General features: G+C 33.8%; 1 protein-coding gene across 5 annotated transcripts in view; it reads left to right on the top strand.

The window, feature by feature from the left end:
- LOC145266532 (PDZ and LIM domain protein 7-like) overlaps nt 1-22549 on the top strand; it is a 268765-nt gene that overhangs the window by 116851 nt on the left and 129365 nt on the right. For 3 of the 5 annotated variants that reach the window (XM_080122292.1, XM_080122294.1, XM_080122297.1), the window contains exons 3-4: nt 12751-12789; nt 22212-22365. In XM_080122292.1, coding sequence (XP_079978418.1) covers nt 12751-12789; nt 22212-22365 — 193 coding nt within the window. The remainder of the gene's footprint in view (nt 1-12750; nt 12790-22211; nt 22366-22549) is intronic. The other 2 variants (XM_080122293.1, XM_080122296.1) reach the window with 1 other exon arrangement.

Here is a 22549-nt window from a genome sequence, read left to right as displayed (position 1 = left end):
GTTGCCCGGGTGTTTGTAGGGGTGTGTGATGTTAAATAAAAATGAAACGGGGGGGGAGTAGGATCGAAGCCGAACCCCTGAGGCGAAGTTTGAAAATAAAATCGGCTAGCCAGAAGTGAAAGATGTTTGAAAGTCGTCGAGCGTTACGACGACGACAATGACGATGTAAGCATTGTTATAAGCGAAGTAAGAAAAGAAAACAACGTTTTAATTAAGCGGGGGGGGGGGGTAAAACACAAATTAAAACAGAAAAACGAACGAACGTTACGTGAAAAATGGCTTAAATAATACAGGGTTCAATATTTAAATGTAAAAAATCAAAAAAAAAAAAAAAAAAAAAGAGACATCTCACACCACGATTCGAACACAAAACGTTTAGATAATGAACCAACCCTTAACTACCTACGCTAAAGTGGCGTATATAAAGTTTGTTCGGTTTATCAACTATTTAAAGTAAATCCGGTTACGACGTCATGACGTCATCTGACGCATGCGTTGACCCTCCCCCCTGTCGAATCTCTCTCTCTCTCTCTCTCTCTCTCTCTCTCTCTCTCTCTCTCTCTCTCTCTCTCTTCGTCTGCCTTACTCTAAAGACTGGAAAATGGCGTCTGGCTGTTTTTATTTTTAAAAACTTCGTTCGTTAATATTTTTTGTAAGCGTATTTTTTTTTTACTTCACATGTTTGGCTTATTATTTTTCATTTAACTATCGAGTCTAACTATTTTGAATGTGGTAATAACTTTGGTAACATTGCCATAGCGTAGAAGTTCATAGTTTAGTTTTAATTAATTTTTTTTTTACCGATAACAACATTTTAAAATTGTAAATTAAGACCGCCATTAGAGGTTGCTGACGTCAAGATCACGTGACATGATTCAGTGGGTTTTAAATACAAGTTGACCCAAAATAAACGGCCGCGTGTATACTTTATGTAGAAGACATGGCGGCCGTATTTTTGGGGGTAAATCGATTTAAAAATATGTAATGTTTAACATTAAAATGTCACTTTTTTGTCCCCCCCCCCTGCAGAAAATCGATCAGTTGACGCACTTCTGATGGTCACTTTGGGGCAATTTTTCGATATTTGTCGTCCGGAAGGTGGGGCTTTCATATGAGACCAAGTTTGTGAATTTTTGTTGTGTCTGTCGAAAGTTTTTAGCAGACACACAAACATACAAACATACACACATACATTTTCGCTTTTATATATATAGATACTAGCAGGGCTACCCGGCGTTGCTCGGGACCGTATAAACAATGAATAAATAAAAGCAGATATTGAACATATGTTTTATTCTTAGGGGAGAGGAATCTTTCATCTCTATGTATTATTTGTTTTATCTATCCTAGGACTGGTATTGTTCATGTTTTATACCTAGCATAGGTAATTTACAGCATGTATATGAAATTGTTTTACCTTAAGGAGAAGAGAACAGGTAATATACAACATAATGTGTCTATATAGGACAGGTTTTTTGGGGGCCCCCCTTGAAGAAAACTGATCAGTTGACCCACTTTTAGTGGTCCGTTTGACGTGAAATTTCGATATTTGTCATCCGGGTGATGGGGCTTCGATATGATACCAAATTTGTCAAGTTTGGTTCAGTCTTTCAATAGTTTTAGCGTTACAAACAAACATACATACACACAGACGTTTGGCTTTTATATATAGATAAGATCGATTTAAGACACACACATGGTGTTGTTGTACTTGCTACAGAGTTCACCCTGGTTGTATTGAGCTTTTTTCCTGGTCTGTATCACAATCTGCACCAAAGCCGTTCTGACTCGGATAGTAGAGTCTCCTCACGAGATGGTTAGCCAAACAATTCCAGTAAGACCGACTACACCAAACATAGATGTTTTTTTTTCTTCCTTTCCCTTTGCAAAACTCAATCATGTTCTGCAAAATGAAAAACAAAAACAATCCTCTACAAAACAAACACCGGAATAAAAACTTTTTTTCTCCAAAATAACTAGATTCGGCATTAAATCCCCCCCCCCCGCAAAAAAACAAAAAACACCCAAACCATTGACAAAACTACATCATATTTGGCAAAGTAAAAAAAAAAAAAAAAAATCCATTAAAAAACAAAAAAATGGCAACATGGACTTCGTAGGTTGAATAGCCAATATGCTCGACCGATGCTGACGTCACGTGGAGAATTAAAATTGTGAAATGCGAATATAGAAACGAAATATGTTTAATAGTTTTTTACGCAAAAAAAAAGAAAAAAAAAACTGTTTTTTGCGTCCTCTTTTTACAGACAATTTTTTACTGAGATCTTGTGTGTAACGAGAATTTTAAATAAAAAAAAAAAGAAAGTTGTGACTACATGTTTTTATTAAGTGGCTCCATCACGAGTTCATTTGTATAATTTGAATTTTGGAGTAATATTATTTTAATTGTTTTTAACTAGCGAGACCTGTGGAAATTCCACAAAGGACTCATATGTAATATATTGATGTTGGCATTCTGTAGATGTTCAGTGTAAATGGAGACGCTCTGATATAATTGTAGCTTTTTTTGTTAAAACTACAAAAATATTTATCTAAGCTAGCACGAACGCCCGGCAAAGCCCGGTCGTAAAGTACGCTTAAATATATTTTAACTCTTTCAAATTTCGTATATATTATCATAGAGTTAATGTTCTATCGATTTTGATATATTATAAAGTTGCGATGTAATTTTTATGAAGCAATTTTGATTTCTGATTGATTGATAACAGAATATAAATTAATTTGATTCGTCAGTTCCTAGCAGCAGCGTTTATAAATAAAATTTCCCAATTGTGAAAGGCCATACCCCATAAGTCAAAAATATTACACCCCCTCCTATTTTTTTATATAATGGGGAAGTCCTTTTGGTTCATTTTTAATACTGTTCAAAAATAAATATATATGTTTATATTCAACTAGCCTAGGTGTCCGGTGTTGCTTGGGTGCTTGGAGTTGTGTTGAGGACAAAAAAAGAAGTGGTAGTAGGCAGGCAGGCTCTAACCCATACCGTGAAGGAAGTAAAGAACGTGAAAAAAAAGTGACGTCTTTGCTGTTGCGCCCATCGCCAAACATAAGTGACAAAGGCTTAAATTAAGGCTAGTCAGTCGAAAAGAAGGGATCACTTTTGAAAATATTGCCGAAAAAAGCCACCCTTACTTGTAGAAAAGTGGCCAGTTGAGGGTGAAGGAAGTAATGTTTTTAGCCACTTTTTCGATATTTGTCGTCTGAAGGGTTGAACTTCATAACGATACCGATCTTGTGAAAATCCGTCGGCTCTGTCGAAAGTGTTAGACATACATACATACATACATTTAAACAGACAGGTGAGATTTATATTATAGATTATACATAATAAAAACAAGTCATTTGGATCTTAAAATTTGAGCATGTAAAAGAAACCATTTTTAATTTTGTTCAAATGTCAAAAAAAATTGTGTAGAAAAGAAATAAAAGAAATGTATTTTTATTTTTACCTCATAAACGGATGGCTATGTGAAAAAGAAAGCCATTTAATTTTGATGTAGTCTCGTTCCAGAAACGCTTACATATAAATAAATATACATGTAATATGTACCCATTAAAATAAAAGAGAAATTTTTGTTTTCGTGTTAATTTAAAACAAAGCAAAAAGAATAGGAAACTTTCGGTAAATTAGAAAGAAACTAATGTGCATAAGATAAAAGTAAAAGAAAGTCAATTGTAATTTATGCGCACCTTAAAATAAGCATGCGAAAAGAATTTGTATAAAAAAAAATATACAAAGGAAATGTTTTCAAAAGGTGATTTTTTTTCTTTTGATTTTTTAAAATTTATTTTTCTTTTTAGTAAAAGTATTAGTTACACATTAGTATGTTAAAATGTTAATACAAACAAAACGGATGCAGTTTAGTGACAATTTTCAATATATATATATATATATATATATATATATATATATATATATATATATATATACTTCATTTATTCACATAAATTTAATATACGAAAGTATAGATTTATGCGTAAACTTTAAGTATTTACTTCAAAAGTGCTCACTACGTAGGTAGAGCTAGTTAGTAATTTATAAAATATATATGGCGATTAAGCTACACTGAATATTCTGCGTTTCATCCAACTATAGGATTCGTCAGGTTTATTGTGCATAAGCCTGACGAATCCTATAGTTGGATGAAACGCAGAATATTCAGTGTAGCTTAATCGCCATATATATTTTATAAATTACTATATATATATATATATATATATATATATATATATATATATATATATATATATATATATATATATATATATATATATACTAGACTACCCGTGACCCGTTGGGTCAGTATGTTATATTAGCTATGGAATTGATGTATGAGCATGCCACTTGTGACGAAAAGAAAATAGTTTTTTTCTTTTGACATAACAGAAACATTTCTATGAAAGTATATTAAAATGAAAAATCATTGACGGATCACTCAAACATGAAAAAATGAATCCTCACTATTCGTATAATAAAGAATTTGTAAAAAAAAATATATACAAAGGAAATGTTTTCAAAAGGTGATTTGTTTTTCTTTTGATTTTTTTTTGGGGGGGGGGGGGGCTATTTATTTATTTATTTTTCTGTAAAAGTATTAGATACACATTAGTATGTTAAAGTGTTAATACAAACAAAATGGATGCAGTTTAACGTCTTGCCAAGGAAAATGTTCAATCTATATATCTAGAAAAGTGAAAGTGTCTGTCTGTGTGTACATTTCTACACGCAATAACTCTGTCAATTTTCAGTCTACAGACTCAAAATTTGATATACAGGGTACTGAGATTTGGGAAAATCGATGTGATCGGTTTTCGGACAGAAATTTGGCGATTAAGGGGTCAAAGTTCAACGATTTGACTTATGAGGACTCTACCAAACTCCTCCGACAATTTTTGGTCTAAACACTTGAAATTTTAGATATAGGTTCCTTTGACATGGATCTAACTGAATAACTTGATTTGAGCCCAAAACAATAAATTTTAAGGAGTCATAATAGGGGTCAAAGTTTAAAAAATAGACCGCTTTTTTTTTCTTTTTTTTTTTTTTTTGTTCAACATACACCTCCAAATACCCAGGCAACGCCGGGCTGAAATGCTAGTATATATATATATATATATATATATATATATATATATATATATGCCTGTGAAAGTTATTTAAAATCAAATCCCAACAAGTTTGGAGGCAAAACGCTTTAACTTTATTTTTGTCGCGGGTTTTGTGACTACATCAGCGATATTTTGTTCTGATAAGTAATTTAAAAAAAAATGGATTCCTTTTTCACCGCATCCCTGATAAAGTGATATTTAATATATATATATATATATAATATATATATATATATATATATATATATATATATATATATATATAAACTATTTCATTTATTCACATAAATTTACTATACGAAAGTATAGATTTATGCGTAAACTTCAAAAGTGCTCAATACGTTGGTAGAGCTAGTTAGTAATTTGTAAAATATATATACTTAGATCTTTGGTGAATTACTGTGCTAAGACTATGCTGCCTTGATTATCACAGTTAATTACTGCAGGGGTTTTAGTTAATTCTGGTTCTACAACAGCCTTTAGGATATTTTTGAGGTAAAGTGCTTCTTGCGCTGTATGTGTGAGTGCAATAAATTCTGCCCCACACAATCTTAGTAGACAGCGGTTCTATACAGGTTCAGGACTTTATAATTTTGCAGCCAAAGAGTAAAACATCCTTCTTGTGTTGGCACGAAGAAAACACATGCAAGGTTGCTTAAAGAAGGTTCAATTTTTATGAAACAATTCTGGTTTCTGATTGGTTGATAGAATGTGAATTAATTTGATTCGTCAGTTCCTAGCAGCAGCGTTTTTGTAAAATTATTCGTTCATCAAATGTTTCTCTCTTAAAAATTGATTGTATTATTTGTAATTTGCAAACACTGCTCGGATGATAGTCCCTTCATGATTAATTGTGAAACTAAGCGGAACTCGAAATAATCGATAGTTGCCAAATCTGTAGTTAAAGAAAATCAATTTAAAGTTCACTATCTCTAAAATAATACCATATATATATATATATATATATATATATATATATATATATATATATATATATATATATAGTCATCCACATACAGTACTGTTTCATTGTTTCACAACTCATCAGTGCGGCTAGACAGGCAACTGCCTTAAGCCATGATCGAAAACCGACCGCCGAAATGACAGCCAAAGCTTATCACCATTACGCTATACGGCTGCTGCTGTGTGGGTAATGAATTAACGATGTTTTGGCATCGTCAAAATGCCCCCGCTCGATTTGTTTACACAAAAAGCGTCGCTTAATACGCTAATGGCAGTTTGTATATCACTTCCCGATATGCTCAACCCAGAATAGGGAGCATTATATGTAATTTAAAATAAAAATTGTGTGTGTGTGTGTTATTCCTTTTTCCTCACTAAAAAAAAAAAGGAATTAAAAAGAAAGAAAAAAAAAAGCAAAGTAAAAAAGTATTTGTTGTAGTTGTTGCTATGAGCAACCGGCCAGACAAGTCTGCACACCTGTTGGACAGGCGAGTTCTGCATCATTTACAGTTAAAAGACATCCCACCTATGGATGATCTGCCAATAGTCTAGCCTAAAACTGTGGCCCACGTGAGGACAACCGGTGAGAACCTGTTTCGAATCGACAAGTGAATAATAATGAGAATACTTGTTGCTATTAGGACGGAACCGGCGCGCGCTCGATCATTTCCCACCAGGAATCCAATGTGAATCGAACAATTGAAAACGAAACTTTTTAGGTGTGCCTGTTTAATTGTAATGATTGAAATTGATGTAATGGGATTATATAATCGATAATATAAATCTCACCTGTCTGTTTAAATGTATGTATGTATGTATGTATGTATGTATGCCTGAAACTTTCGGCAGAGGCGACAGATTTTCACGAGATTGGCATCGTTTTGAAGCTCGACCTTTCGGACGACAAATATCGAATAATTGGCTAAAAACATTTATTCCTTCACCCTCAACTGGGTACTTTTCTACAGAGAGGATTCGCTTTTTTTCGCCGATATTTTCGAAAGTCATCCCCTCTTTTCGATTGACTAGCCTTAATTTAAACCTTCGCCACTTCGGGTTTGGTGATGGGCGCAACGGCAAAGACGTTACATTTTTTTTCCCCACGTTCTTTTCGTCCTTCGCGGTACGGGTTCGAGCCTGCCTGCTACCATTTTTTTTTTTTTTTTGCTCAACACACACCTCCAAACACCCGGGCACCCAAGCTAGTCTATGTGTGCGTGTATGTATATATGTCTATGTGTGTATTTATGTGATTATGCCTCTGTTCTCTCTCGAGCGACGACGGATACCCAGTGTAAGAGTGTGTATAATTGTGAGGCAAGGGTTGCTCAATCCTCAACTATACCTCTTTTGAATTTGCACTGCTCGAGTCCAAAGGCAAGAAGTACAAGACTGGAACCAACGTGGAGAGCATATGGAATAACTGGAATTCCCAACTGGTCAGCCATTTTAGTACTGACCAGGCTCAACGTTGCTTAACTTTGGTGATCTAATTGGAACCGGTGTGTCAACGTAATTATGCCATATATGTTTATGTGTGTGCATGCATATAAATATGTGTATGTATATATATGTATGTATATATATGTATGTATATATATGTATGTATATGTGTATATGTATGTATATGTGTATATATATGTATGTATATGTGTATATATATGTATGTATATGTGTATATATATGTATGTATATGTGTATATATATGTATGTATATGTGTATATATATGTATGTATATGTGTATATATATGTATGTATATGTGTATATATATGTATGTATATGTGTATATATGTATGTATATGTGTATATATGTATGTATGTGCATATATATGTATGTATATGTGTATATATGTATGTATGTGTATATATGTATGTAAATGTATATATATGTATGTATATATATGTAAATGTATGTATATATATGTATGTATGTGTGTATGCATATGTATGTATGTGTGTGCATATGTATGTTTATATCTCTGCTATTATATAAAAGTCACTGTGAGTTGCTTCCTCATAGGTTCCGAAACGGCTGAGCCTATCTTTGCAAATTTCACACAAAGGTAATTTATATGTCTGGCAGTGTTCTTAGATATCGTGTGTACAGAAATTCATCCGATAAATATCGAAAATTGCAAAAATCTGATCTTAAAAATAGCTTTTTTTCTCTCATAGATGACAAAGACTACAAAAGGAAATAAAATTTCAGCAAATTATTTCATCTTAAAAAAACAAAATTTAGAAATATAGCTTTGTGATAGAACATTAGATCAAATGATCCCCTATTCAAGCCTGGGTGCACTTCACCATTTTATTTTAATTTTTTCTTATTAATGAGTTCAATTTACGACAAAAGAAGAGGTACCATTTAAAATCGCTGCTAATCATTTCTTCATTTGCATATTTTAAAACTAAACATTAATCAAAAAATGACTTTTTCAAGGGCATTTATCAAGTCCAAATATCAGCTGACATGATATTGTAAACAAACACGGACAGAAGATAATGAATGACATTATCATTTCTCTTCCCTCTCTCTCTCCCTCTTTCTCTTCTCCCTCTCTCTTTCTCCTCTTTCTCTTCCCCTTCTCTCTCCCCTTTTTCTCTTCCCCTTCTCTCTCCCCTTTTTCTCTTCCCCTTCTCTCTCCCCTTTTTCTCTTCCCCTTCTCTCTCCCCCTTTTTCTCTTCCCCTTCTCTCTCCCCTTTTTCTCTTCCCCTTCTCTCTCCCTTTTTCTCTTCCCCTTCTCTCTCCACTTTTTCTCTTCCCCTTCTCTCTCCACTTTTTCTCTTCCCCTCTCTCTCTTCCCCTTCTCTCTCCCCTCTTTCCCTCCTCTCTCTCTCTACCCTCTTTTTCTTCCCTGTCTCTCTCTCTACCCTCTTTTTCTTCCCCCTCTCTCTCTCTACCCTCTTTTTCTTCCCCCTCTCTCTCTCTAACCCTCTTTTCTTCCCCCCCTCTCTCTCTACCCTCTTTTTCTTCCCCCTCTCTCTCTCTCTACCCTCTTTTTCTTCCCTCTCTCTCTCTCTACCCTCTTTTTCTTCCCCCTCTCTCTCTACCCTCTTTTTCTACCCCTCTCTCCCTCTACCCTCTTTTTCTTCCCCCTCTCTCTCTCTCTCTCTCTCTACCCTCTTTTCTTCCCCCTCTCTCTCTACCCTCTTTTTCTTCCCCCCCTCTCTCTCTACCCTCTTTTTCTTCCCCCTCTCTCTCTCTCTCTACCCTCTTTTTCTTCCCCCTCTCTCTCTCTACCCTCTTTTTCTTCCCCCTCTCTCTCTCTACCCTCTTTTTCTTCCCCCTCTCTCTCTCTCTACCCTCTTTTTCTTCCCCTCTCTCTCTACCCTCTTTTTCTTCCCCTCTCTCTCTACCCTCTTTTCTTCCCCTCTCTCTCTACCCTCTTTTTCTTCCCCTCTCTCTCTCTACCCTCTTTTTCTTCCCCTCTCTCTCTCTACCCTCTTTTTCTTCCCCCTCTCTCTCTACCCTCTTTTTTCTTCCCCCTCTCTCTACCCTCTTTTTCTTCCCCCTCTCTCTACCCTCTTTTTCTTCCCCCTCTCTCTACCCTCTTTTTCTTCCCCCTCTCTCTCTACCCTCTTTTTCTTCCCCCTCTCTCTCTACCCTCTTTTTCTTCCCCCTCTCTCTCTCTACCCTCTTTTTCTTCCCCCTCTCTCTCTCTACCCTCTTTTTCTTCCCCCTCTCTCTCTCTACCCTCTTTTTCTTCCCCCCTCTCTCTCTCTACCCTCTTTGTCTTCCCCCTCTCTCTCTCTACCCTCTTTGTCTTCCCCCTCTCTCTCTCTACCCTCTTTTTCTTCCCCCTCTCTCTCTCTACCCTCTTTTTCTTCCCCCTCTCTCTCTCTACCCTCTTTTTCTTCCCCCTCTCTCTCTCTACCCTCTTTTTCTTCCCCCTCTCTCTCTCTACCCTCTTTTTCTTCCCCCTCTCTCTCTCTACCCTCTTTTTCTTCCCCCTCTCTCTCTACCCTCTTTTTCTTCCCCCCTCTCTCTCTACCCTCTTTTTCTTCCCCCTCTCTCTCTACCCTCTTTTTCTTCCCCCCTCTCTCTCTACCCTCTTTTCTTCCCCCTCTCTCTCCGCTCTTCCCTCTTTTTCTTCCCCCTCCCTCTTTTTCTTCCCCCTCCCTCTTTTTCTTCCCCCTCCCTCTTTTTCTTCCCCCCTCCCTCTTTTTCTTCCCCCTCCCTCTTTTTCTTCCCCCTCCCTCTTTTTTCTTCCCCCTCTTTCTTCCCCCTCTCTCTTTCTTTCTCTTCCCTCTCTCTCTTTCTTTCTCTTCCCCCTCTTTCTCTTCTCTCTCTTTCTCCCTCTTTCTCTTCTCTCTCTTTCTCCCTCTTTCTCTCTCTTTCTCCCTCTTTCTCTCTCTTTTTCCCTCTTTCTCTCTCTTTTTCCCTCTTTCTCTCTCTTTTTCCCTCTTTCTCTCTCTTTCTCCCTCTTCCCTCTTTCTCTCTCTTTCTTCCTCTTTCTCTTTCTCCCTCTTTCTCCCTCTTTCTCTCTCTTCTCCCTCTTTCTCTCTCTTTCTCTCTCTTCTCCCTCTTTCTCTCTCTTTCTCTTTCTCTTCCCCATTTCTTCCTTTTTCTCTTTCCCGCTTTCTGTACCTCTCGCTTTCTCCTTATATATATATATATATATATATATATATATATATATATATATATATGATGTGTGTGTGTATACGTGTAAGTATGAGCAATCAATACGAAAAGTGTATATATTTATATATTTTTCTCTATTCGTTTATTTAGTGACGTGTAGGAATATAAAAAGTGTTTTGCTAAAAGTGTTTTTTAAGAACATTTTCGACTGTACTTACGGTCTTCGTCAGTGTAACGATGTCAATGTCAAGTAGAAAATATATATATATATAATTTCACTTTCGGTTCCGTTGTTTTTTTGTTTTTGTTTTAATTACTTTATTTATTTATTACAACATTCTTTTGTTTTTTTGATAAAGAAATGATATTCTTGAAATACTAGACTTTCAACATTTCTTCATGATATGACATCCGCCTTCTGCAACCACAACTGGGGAATCTTCAAATCGAACTTGAGTATCTTCTAAAGATTCCCAACTTTGGACAGATGCACTTGAAGGAATTGGATAACCGTTGTGAATATACCAACCAAGATGAGAATGTCCACGGCATTTTTTTTTTTTTTTTATAATAGCCAACGACAAAAATGGTTACATGATAGCAATCCTCGATAATCGCTTCAAAATCGAAAATTAATCAAACTTGGTGATATTTATTGGAGGATTTTCTATCAGTATTTTTAATTTTCGATTTTTGAGCAGTTATCGAGAGTTTAAGTGTCTTTAACTCCTTGGATCCTGACCTAGTTAAGGAATAATTGGCCAAAAAAGTTAATAGGTGATTAGCAAAATTATTATCATCAGTGCAGGGTTGGAAAGGGTTAACTCAACAGAGATGACACTAGTTTTGTTTTAAAGTAAATAAACGCTTGAAAATAAGTTAAAAAAACAAAAAATTATCAAAGTCGGTGGAAGAGTAACTTATCTTGCTTTTGGTAACCTTTATTGGTCCCCCCGACAAAAGAAGAGTGGACCTGTAAATTCACCCTTGTCTGTTCGTCCGGTTAACTGTTCGTCTGTCCGCACTTTTCTCAATAACTACGCCTTGGAATTTTTTAAAATTTTGCACAAACATTAAACATGATATGAGTAAAAAAGTAACAAAACAGATTTTCCAGGAAAACTCTCTCAGATTAAAGTGGCTAAAATTTACACTTTTGTGCTTATTAAAAAAAATTGATGCCTTGGATTTTTATAAAACTTTCTGAAAAGTTGTAACTAACTGATTTCTATATAATTTTGTTTGTCTATACTTTGCGATAACTCTTGGGTGTGTCCCAGATGCTTTTTTTGGGGCTAATAAAAACACTCCATTTTTTGGGGGGCTATTTTAACATATTTGTCCAAAATTTTTCTGTGTATGTCTATTTAGCAGTTTTCCATGGTGCTGAAATCAAATTTAAATATGTTAAAGCCTTGGGGACTTTTGGGGCTTAATGGGAGGGGGTGGGGGCAAATGATGGACTTAGTCATTTCTTTTTTTGCATAGTGCAGAACTCAAATTTACATATGTTTAGGCCTAAAATTGCACCGTTTCATTTTTACCAGGATTTGACATCCACTGGGAATTTTGGGGGCCAAATGGGGGGGGGGGATTGACGGGGGACCCTGCATGCTTCACTTGTTTATGTATAGTGATGCAGGTTATCTCAATATTCCATTTTTTTTTCTTTGAAGATTGTAATGCTGGGTATGGGGCAGCCAAACCAGCTGCCAACATTGCCCTGCTTTTTATTGAAACCAACCGAGAGCTCTTTTTAGTATCCTCGCTGTTCCCTTAAGTGCAATTGTCCATTAGAATCTTTGATTTAGTGATACAAGCACCAAGTGAAAGATTGTTTCAGCAATCTGCTCCACTAGTATTTATTTTTGTCGCCTCGGTTTTTGTTTTGTTGCTTATTGTTAAAAAAAAAAAGAAAAAAAGAAAAATGCCAGTAGTCCAAATAATGAAACGACACTTTTTTCTTTAATTAAATTTTTTTTTAACTTATATTACATGAAACTGTTACGGATGTCGCCATGTTGAATAATGTTTCTGCTTTTTTTATTTCTTACTTTATCGAAGAATTCGGGACAAGAAGAAAATTTTCGTTGGCAAAGTTGGGTAAGTTTTGTCATCGTGCCTCCATGTTTAATGGCACCCGACAGTGTCGGCTCAGACACCCGGGGTGGCGTGCTGCACGTCTCCGTAGTTCTTTTTTAAAAAAAATAAAATAAATGTGAATTTTTAATCACATTTTGTAGTAATGTTCTTTTTATTATTATTGTTGTTGTTTTTGTGCCTATGGATAGAAAAAAAATATGTCCACAAAGTTAAGACGTTGGAAGTGGACTCGGTGTACCTAAATATGGAACGGAAGACGATAAGCATGAAACGGAATACGAAACCATATGGAAACACTTCTTTTATCATGAAACAATAAAAAAAAAAAAGTAAACTTTTGTTTTTTTAGATTTTTATATTTATTTTTAATATTTAAAATGTATTCATGTGGAAATATTTTATTTCCAAAAACTAATTTAAGCTTTCATAAGTTTACATTTCTATAAATAATTTTCTAAATATTTGAAATATATACATGTGGAAATAATTAAAAATTTTCACAAATTTTATCATCTAATTTTGTTATAACTACCTTCAGTTGAATTACAAAACTGAAATTGGAGTTTATTTATTTTTTTTTATTGTTTCATGATACCACAAGAAGTGTTAAAGCTAAAATAATGTTTTGAAATAAATTATTTCCATATGGTTTCGTTTTTCGTTTCATGTTTAGTGACTTCTGTTCGATATTTTAACTAACCTGGGTCCACCTCTGACGTCTAAACTTTGTGTACTGAACTTTTGGACTTAACCAGTGTTTATTCAAACTGGCACTTACGGCAGCAATTAAAAGTAAAGAAACTACAGAAAAGTCTGTATAATGTACATACTCGTTACACAACGAAGATGTCATATTCCAAAAATTACGTAATTTGACCAAGTACTTTTTTTTTCTTCAAGAAAATCAAATGTTACAATTAAGCGAGTCATAGGTGTTTTCGTCGGCCATGATGAAATCCGATTAAATAAGGGGGAGGCAATTCAAATCGAAGTATCGAGGCTAAAAATCAGCCTTATGTTCAGTTTAGTTTAATATTAAAATCTCTAAAAGTCATAAATTTTGATTTTCTTAATTTAAAAAAAAAATACTTCATCGATTTACATAATTTTTGGAATATGACATGTTCGTTCTGTAATAAGTACGTACATCATAAAGACTTTTCTGCATTTTTTTAAACTTTTAATTGCCCTCATATGTGCGAATTTGAACAAGCACCTGCTATTTTTATTATTAATTCTGTTAAAACTTTTTGGTGCTTGTTCAAAATAAAATCGAAAACCTTAATTACAACTAAAAGCAATGTTATTTACTTAATTGTCATGTCGAAATAAGCAACATATCACAACATTATTTCATAAAACATTTACTTTCACGATCCATCGATCCGCCATTACTGCAGTTAATTTCCTTACTATCATAAAAACGATTCTGGTTATTATTTAAGTCAAATTTGCAATTTATTTTGAAAGCAATTTTCAGTAATAATTAAATTTCTACTTCATCGTTTCTCTAATTTTTGGATATGTTACTAATTTTAACATGACAATTAAGTAGATAACATTGCTTTTAGTCTAAATTCAATTTTACGATTTTCGTGATTCCAAACAAACACCAAAATTTAAAAATTATTTTTGTTCATTTACTACATGGGTAAAAGTGTAGTTAACCAACCGATTTAATTGTATTGGATACACGTTATGCAGCATACAAAGGTTGTATTTTTTTTTAAAAGATTATGACATGTTGAACGCATTGGTATTAAGATCAATTTAGTCTTACGCATGCAATAAAGAAAAAGCTAAACTTAAATTAGTGAATTAGCCGACATACTGGCATGTATTATAAGATGGCCGTTTGTAAAACTAGTCTTTTAAAACTTGGAACAGAAGATAGTTTAGACAAAAAGAAATAAAATATATTTTAGTTACATAAAATAAAGTATTTTAAGTCACATAAAAATAATTTGTTGCAAAAAAGAAATTATGTTGTGAAGTAGGTATTGTAATTGATTTAAAATTTATATATATATATATATATATATATATATATATATATATATATATATATATATATATATATATATATAACACTAAATGAAATTTACTTTTTTTCGTCTATCCAATAAAATTACATGTGTCGGAAAACTACATGTTTACCATTTTTAATTAATGTTGATTTATTTTTATCCAAGTATGTTGGGGAAAAATGCTATGCCTTGTTTATTAATTAAAGTTTCGAACATCTGTTCAATCTTATTTTATATTTCAATTTGTCTTTGTTTTAGCAGAAAAAAAATCGTTTTTTTTTTTCACTAAAGAACAAGTGCTTGTATAGAATTGCCTACTCCTTCCTGCCCATCTCTTCCTCACTCTACAATCACTTACACGTCTCTCTCTCTCTCTCCTGGATATGACCTTAAACCATTTTCGATGGTGAGGCCCCAGCATGGGCTTTGGGAAGTGTGGAGCAACCCTTTAGTTGCCATTGCTCCCAAGTCCACTCTGACCCGGAGTGGTAGTACCTGTTAGGGTCTCAACTATGGATTAAATAGAAACCGATTTGAAAAAAATATATTCTATTAAAAAATTTTCTTCAAAATCACTGGATTCGGTATTGTTATCTGAAAAGGGTTGATATGCTGTAAAACAATAAAATATCCACCCAACCAACCTCTCTCTCTCTTACACCATTTCTCTCTTACATGCTCTCTCTCTCTCACACGCTGTCTCTCTCTCCGTCTCTCTTACACTCTATTTCTCTCTTCCTAGTACATACAGCCTAGATACCTAACAGTTTTATTCTTTTTATCATTGCTGTTTTTCATCATTGTCATTTTATTAGGTCCCGTGGTTATCGATCGCCTCGTCTGTTTAACTTAAAATGAATAAAACTTCTCATGCAGGAAAGATACAAGGAGAAATTTGAGTTTCTGCAAGGTTTTATTGACGATAATTTACTTAGGAGAGAGACTAAATAATCAAATAATTATTTCTTTCTAAATTTACTAGCGTAAGAAATGTGTACATGTGCAGACCGGTAGACATGGAAGTAACATTCACAGGTATTATCGGTTTCGATCTCATTTGTGTATCCATTTGCATGGTTTCCACTGGAAAGACTGATTTGAAAGTCTTGATTTCTCCCACTTGAAATCGTGGCGTTATGCCATATCCGCATATTGTTTGACGTTAGCCCCTCCCTTTTGTACCTACATCACCCGTCACTTGGTGGGATTCTGTTTGTAGATCCAGGTCAAACTGACATGTACTAAATGTGACCCTTGCTAAAATTCACATTAGTTAACTCTATCGCTACTGACGTAGGGCCCCCTAATGTGTAACAATGTTGAGGAAAGTCTGCTTGTCTAAAAAGGGTCACTCTTGATTGGGACAAAAATAAAAATAGTCTCGGTCTCGAAAGACTTCTCATTCACTGACTGAGGGCATCATAATAGAAACTACGATTTGATCTTCTTGTTGTTTTCAATTCAAAACGAAACAAAAAAATTCATATCGTCTCCATTTTGAAGGTGCACTTATGGATGATGAAAATTTAAAGATTTTTAAACAAATATTTAGCACTTTTGTATTTTTAGGTTGAGAAGACAATCTTTTGGATTTTATTGTTGAAGAAATCTACTTAGAAAAAGGGGAGACAATTCAAGTTCTTTAAAAAAAAAATCTGTTTAAAAAGTCTCACGCACTCCAATAATGACTGTTTAAAACTATTATCTTTGATGATTTATTTATTTTTTTTTTTTACAAAAGTTGAATTTTTTTTTTTTTAATTTTTTAATTTTTTTTAAAGTCATTGAAAAAATACAAATAAATACCTGTTGTAATTTATTTCAAAATTCCAATTTTTTTATAAAAAAAAAAACTAAAATGTTATTTTAATTTGATAAATGTCCAGATGATGTTTTAATTTACGTTATTTTGTTAGTTTTTTTTTTGTTTTGTTTTGTTTTTTCTTTACTGAAAAGTTGTGCAAAGCTCTAACGGTTCTTTGAATTGTCTCCCCTTTGTTCAGAGTGGAATTCTTCAAAAATGAAAACAAAAATGTTCTTCTGACCTAAAATGCACGCACAAGTGCCTTAATATCTAGTATACTCGTTCGCAGGCATATTACTACTGATATGTAAGGGGCTACTATGATAGGAGCCAGATTTATAGAGGGAGAGGTGCGATAGATTAAAACTTGAGAGCAAATACAGCACTTTGAATTCCCAAATGGTCACTCATTCAGTACTGACCAAGTTCAACGGCTGATCCAGTGGGAACCGGTGTGTCAAGGTGATTATTCAGCTTACTCTTTCCTTTTCTTTCCTTGTCACGTCTTTATGGTGGTCTGGCATTGGATCTTTACATGGAGATGCGAGTCGAACAAATACTAACAAGTAAATAGCGTTGTTAACTGCTACCCTTGTTCCTCCTCTGCTTTATTCAAGTCGGTTTTTACAGTAACGTGTGAACTTGAAATATTTTCCAACCAATAAAAATCCTATGTAAGATTATTTTATATTGGATTAAAGAAAAAAAAATTTTTATCTTATTTATTTATTTTTTTCTTATTAATCTCAAACAAAGTTAATTTCAAACCGCATTTTTTGTTTAAAAATATTTGGCTTTGCCAATTTCAAAGTTCTGCTTAAAAATTTAAACACTTTTTCTAATGTTTTACTTTGTCTGTTACATTTTCTAATTATTTGCATGTAATTAAAAACAAAAAATGAAAATGTTCAATGCATGAAATTAAAATAATATGGCTGTTTATTCGTTAAATATTTCTTTACTAGCAGAGAAGCATATTTAATTACTTTTTCTCGTTATCTGAATTCAGACCATTTCTTATATATATATATATTGTGTGTGTCACTGAAGATCAGAACAACATCGATACCATCGGTTTCAAATCCAGACAAAGAGGATCAATATTTAGTCACATATGGTGGAGTTTCTTCGGAGAGGCTGAGGATTGGAAACTTGAAACTAACAGTGTCGATGTTGTTGTGATCGTCAGTAACGCATATATAAATAAATATTATACTCCTATTTTCGAAAATTCTTAATAATCGAGCACTCTGGTGGGGTTCTCTCCCACTAACTTTGTGTGTGTGTGTGTGTGTATATATATATATATATTAGTGATGGGACGATTCCAATACTTTTTCCCAATTCCGATACAATTACCGATTCCGACTCTTTATAAATCTCTAAATATTTTACTATAAAATCGTTATTTTGTCTCGATTACCGTAAAAACACATTTTAAATGTGCATGTATTTTCTCAAACGTAAAAACACACTTGTGACAGAGTGATCAAGAGATTTTAGTTTTATTGGAAGTTTGAATCAATCAATATTTATTATTTTATTACTACAAACAGTGGAAGATGTTTCTTAAACCAAAATCAAATAAAAAAGATAATTAAAGGAATCGGTTTTGGTATCGGAAAATAGGCTCAACTTTTTTCAATTCTGATACCCCAAAAAGCTCCGGTTTTTTTCCAATTCCGATTAATCGTCCCAACACTTTATATATATATATATATAAAGTTATAAAATATATATGGCAATTAAGCTACACTAAATATTCTGCGTTTCATCCACTCTAGGATGATAAGCCTGAAGAATCCTAAAGTGGATGAAACGTGGAATATTCAGTGTAGCCTAATCGCCATAGATATTTTATAACTTACTAACTCTACCTACGTATTGAGCACTGTTGAAGTAAATACTTCAAGTTTACGCATAAATCTATACTTTTGTATATTAATATATGTGAGTAAATGAAGTAGTTACATATATAATAGAATAAAAGCGTTTACAAAAATGAATATTAAATGAATTCTATCTTAAAAAGGATGCTCAATATTCTAACTAAAGTATTAACAAAGAAAATTAACTAGATTATTTATTGCATTGTCGAATGTTAAAACACACACACACACACACACACAATGGAGGTTAATTTGAATTTTCTTCATTATTCTTTATATATATATATATATATATATATATATTAGTGTGTGTATAATGGTTGTATCGATTTGTTTCCTAGATGTAAACCCAATGAAACTCACGTGATTAATAAAGAGTGCTCAATGCAGGACAGCTGGTATATAGTATGTTTATTATACAAACAATGTTGGTTACATAATTGGCCAAGATCAAAGTGTAGTATCTGTTCTTCAGGTGCTACACTTCCATTTCTTGTTCTCTTTCGGTGGAGGAGAAATCCTTCCCGACTGAGACAATTTTTATTTTTGTACCTTTTCTCCACGTTAAAAAACGACCCTGGTGTCTAACTCTGTCCTGTGGGGAGCCATTGTAAATAGGTACATATGTGCATACATGTTTCAGTGGAATTACAATTCAAAGCTAACACTTCATCAGACCAAAAAAGAATTATTTTTTGTTTGATGAGGTATTATCCTTGAATTGGGATTCCACTGAAACATGTATGCACATATATAACCAATAATATTTGTATAATAAACAGACATATATATATATATATATATATATATATATGACCGATTCCACACATGTAGGTGGAGTTCAATAGCCTTTATATTTGGGATGGATGCATATAAACACTACAATAAGTGTTTTTTATACTTATGTTTCTGCGAACTTTAAATATCTTCATTTCATTTTATCAACATTTTTTTTTCTTTTTTCTTACTAAATCCTTATAATCAACGTTTTTTAACCGTCTGAAGAGAGGCCATTCTGGAATATTTTTAAATAACAGTTTGAAATTGTCTGAAACAATTGTAACGATCATGAAAAATGATGCTTTAATTTTTATCTTGTTTTTGTGAAATGTATGTGAATGCTCGATTACAGAAACTGATAATCATGAAACTTAATAGTCGAGTCTTAAATTTTTATTCAATTTTTGGTATATTTGAATATATTAAATTTTTGGCTAAAATATATTAATAAGATATATATATATATATAACTACTTCATTTACTCACATAAATTTAATATACGAAAGTATAGATTTATGCGTAAACTTTAAGTATTTACTACAAAAGTGCTCAATACATAGGTAGAGCTAGTTAGTAATTTATAAAATATATATGGCGATTAAGCTACACTGAATATTCTGCGTTTCATCCACTTATAGGATTCGTCAGGCATGATTGATTCCACACATGTGGGTTGAGTTCAATAGTCTTTATTTAGGATCGATGCGTATAAACACTACAAAAGTGTTTATCATACTTATGTTTCTGTGAACTTTAAATATCTCCATTTCATTTTATCAACATCTTTTTTTTTTCTTACTAAATCCTTTTTCATTCCAAGGAAACAAAGACACTTTGCAACTATTTTCTGAAAAATATAATTTTGTCTCTGATGAGTTGTTTAGTGGGCTTCTGCTATTCAACCAAACACATGTAAGACATACTTCATAAAAAAATATGAATAAAAAAAATATTGAGTGAAAACTAAATAGATCTTTTGGTTTCGGAATGTTGACTAACGATATATGTAATATATTCGATATAATGTTAAATTTATTTATGGCAAAATGACACACCAACACCCAACTCCCTTTTTCTCTGCTTACCAATCTCGCTGTCGAACTGTTCTGCCCAGCATCAACCGTACACGTGTTAAGTAACTTTAGTTTACGTCATCCTACATGACTTTTGGAATCAATCACTAATCAGATTCCCTACTCACCATTTTCTCATGCAAAACTATTTTTTTCCTTGGTCATTATTTTTTATCTATTGACGTTTTGGACAAGGAATGTTTTTGCTTTGTTCATTTCTTTGAGTCCCATGCATGACCATAACAGACATTCAATGGTGAGGCCACCTTTGGGGTCTGTAAAGAATGTAGAGTTGCCTCTCAGTTATCATTACCCCAGGTTCACTTTGGCTTGGAGTTAAGGCATCTGGTGTTATACGATCAGGTTGTCTGAAGATACTGGCTTCCTAACCAAGAGGTCCTGGATATGACCTAAAACTATATCCGATGGTGAGGCTCCACCTTGCGGGCCTTGGGGAGTGTGGAGCCACCCTTTAATTGCGATTGCTCCCACGTCCACTCTGACCCAGAGTGATAGTACCTGTTAGGGTCCCAACTATGGGTTAAATAGAATCTGACTTTAAAAAAAATATATATACTCCAGTAAAAATTGTTCCTCAAAATAACTAGATTCGGCATTAAATAACCTGAAAAAAGGTTGGTATGCCGTAAAACAAAAACAACCAACAAATCCTGACCAAGAAAATGCACCAAACATTAATGTTAGTTTTTTTTTTTTCTTTTCCCTTTGAAAAACTGAATCATGTTCTGCAAAGTCAAAAACAAAAACCTTATTCTTCTACAAAACAACCAAACCAAACACCATGAATAAATATTTGAACGTATAATGCCCTTTTCTCTACCTGCAACCTCTCTCCCACAGAAGAGACGTTGCGAGCCTATCCTTGTTTTATCGTTATTTCCATGGAAGGTGCTCGTCTGAACTCCAATCTCTGGTCCCCCCTCGCCAATCTTTCACGAAAAACACCCGTCTAGCTGAATCCACTGTGAAAAATTTCCCCTACTCTTTATCTGTGCCTAAATCAAAACGTGGATTCCATGAACAAAGCTTCTTTCTTAGAACTGCACGCCTGTGGAACTCTGTTCCGTCTGCCTGCTTCCCACCTGACTACAACTTGGATGTCTTCAAGTCCAACGTTAAGAAATTCCTAATGAACCGCCCCCTTAAGTAAACACTTCATCAAATCTCCACACTAACGTAATGTACTCGCAATAACCCTTATCCCTGAGTGGCTTCCAGGCCTTGATAAGTGGTGACCACTGTGTAAAAAAAAAAAAAAAATAATAATAAAAAAAATAAACAACTTGAAACAAAACCATTTCCCAAAATTACTGGATTCGACATTAAATAACCTGAAAAGGGTTGATATGTCATTAAGCAAAAATAACCAACATTTGTGTGTTTTTATTTTTACCTAAAAAGTTACATCTGATACGCTGATCCCACACTTTCTGTTCTCTGCTTGTCAATCTCGCTGTTCCGCTTGTACATGTTAAATAACCTTTGTTTATGTCATCCGATGTGATCTCTGAGGTTAATCACTGACCAGATTCCCCATTTGTTACTTTCTTAGACAATACCATTCTTTTCTTGGCCATAATTTTCAATCTACTTACGTTATGGGCAAGGAATGTTTTTGCTTTATTCATTTCTTTGTTTTTATTTTGACCCCAATCATGTCTGCAGAAGATCCAAGTTCAGAACTCATGCTCTGCCCCCACAACATTACATCTGGATTTGGACGTGTTGTCTGGACAACAAATTGTCAGAACAATGCCGTTTGTTTTTTTTTTGGTTTTTTTTTTCTTTTTGCACTTTTAAACAAGCCACGATATTCTTTTTTTGCAGAGGTGGTACTCCAGACATTAGTAGACTGCAAATAAATTCTTCGCCTACACCTCCGGCTCCTCTTAGGGCTCCGTCTCCAAAGCCAGTTGCACCTTCGCCGCCACCACCACCACCTCCCCCAGCCACATCAGCACCAACAAGCAACGCTGGAGTCGTAAGTCAGAATTTTATTTATTTATCTGTTTTCTTTCCTGCATTCTTTATTTGTTTTCTCTGAAACTATTGATTGAGGACCAAAAGATAAAATGATACATCAAAACGGATGTTACTTTCATCTCATTTTTCATTGTGGTTTTCAATTCAAAACAAAACCAAAAATTGATATTGCTTCAATTTTG

Source organism: Euprymna scolopes, chromosome 41 (genome assembly GCF_053919585.1).
Source record: "Euprymna scolopes isolate OS-2025 chromosome 41, ASM5391958v1, whole genome shotgun sequence".
In the NCBI taxonomy this organism is placed as follows: domain Eukaryota; kingdom Metazoa; phylum Mollusca; class Cephalopoda; order Sepiida; family Sepiolidae; genus Euprymna; species Euprymna scolopes.
The sequence above is the reverse complement of the archived record's forward strand: the minus strand, read 5'-3'. Positions and strand labels throughout refer to the sequence as shown.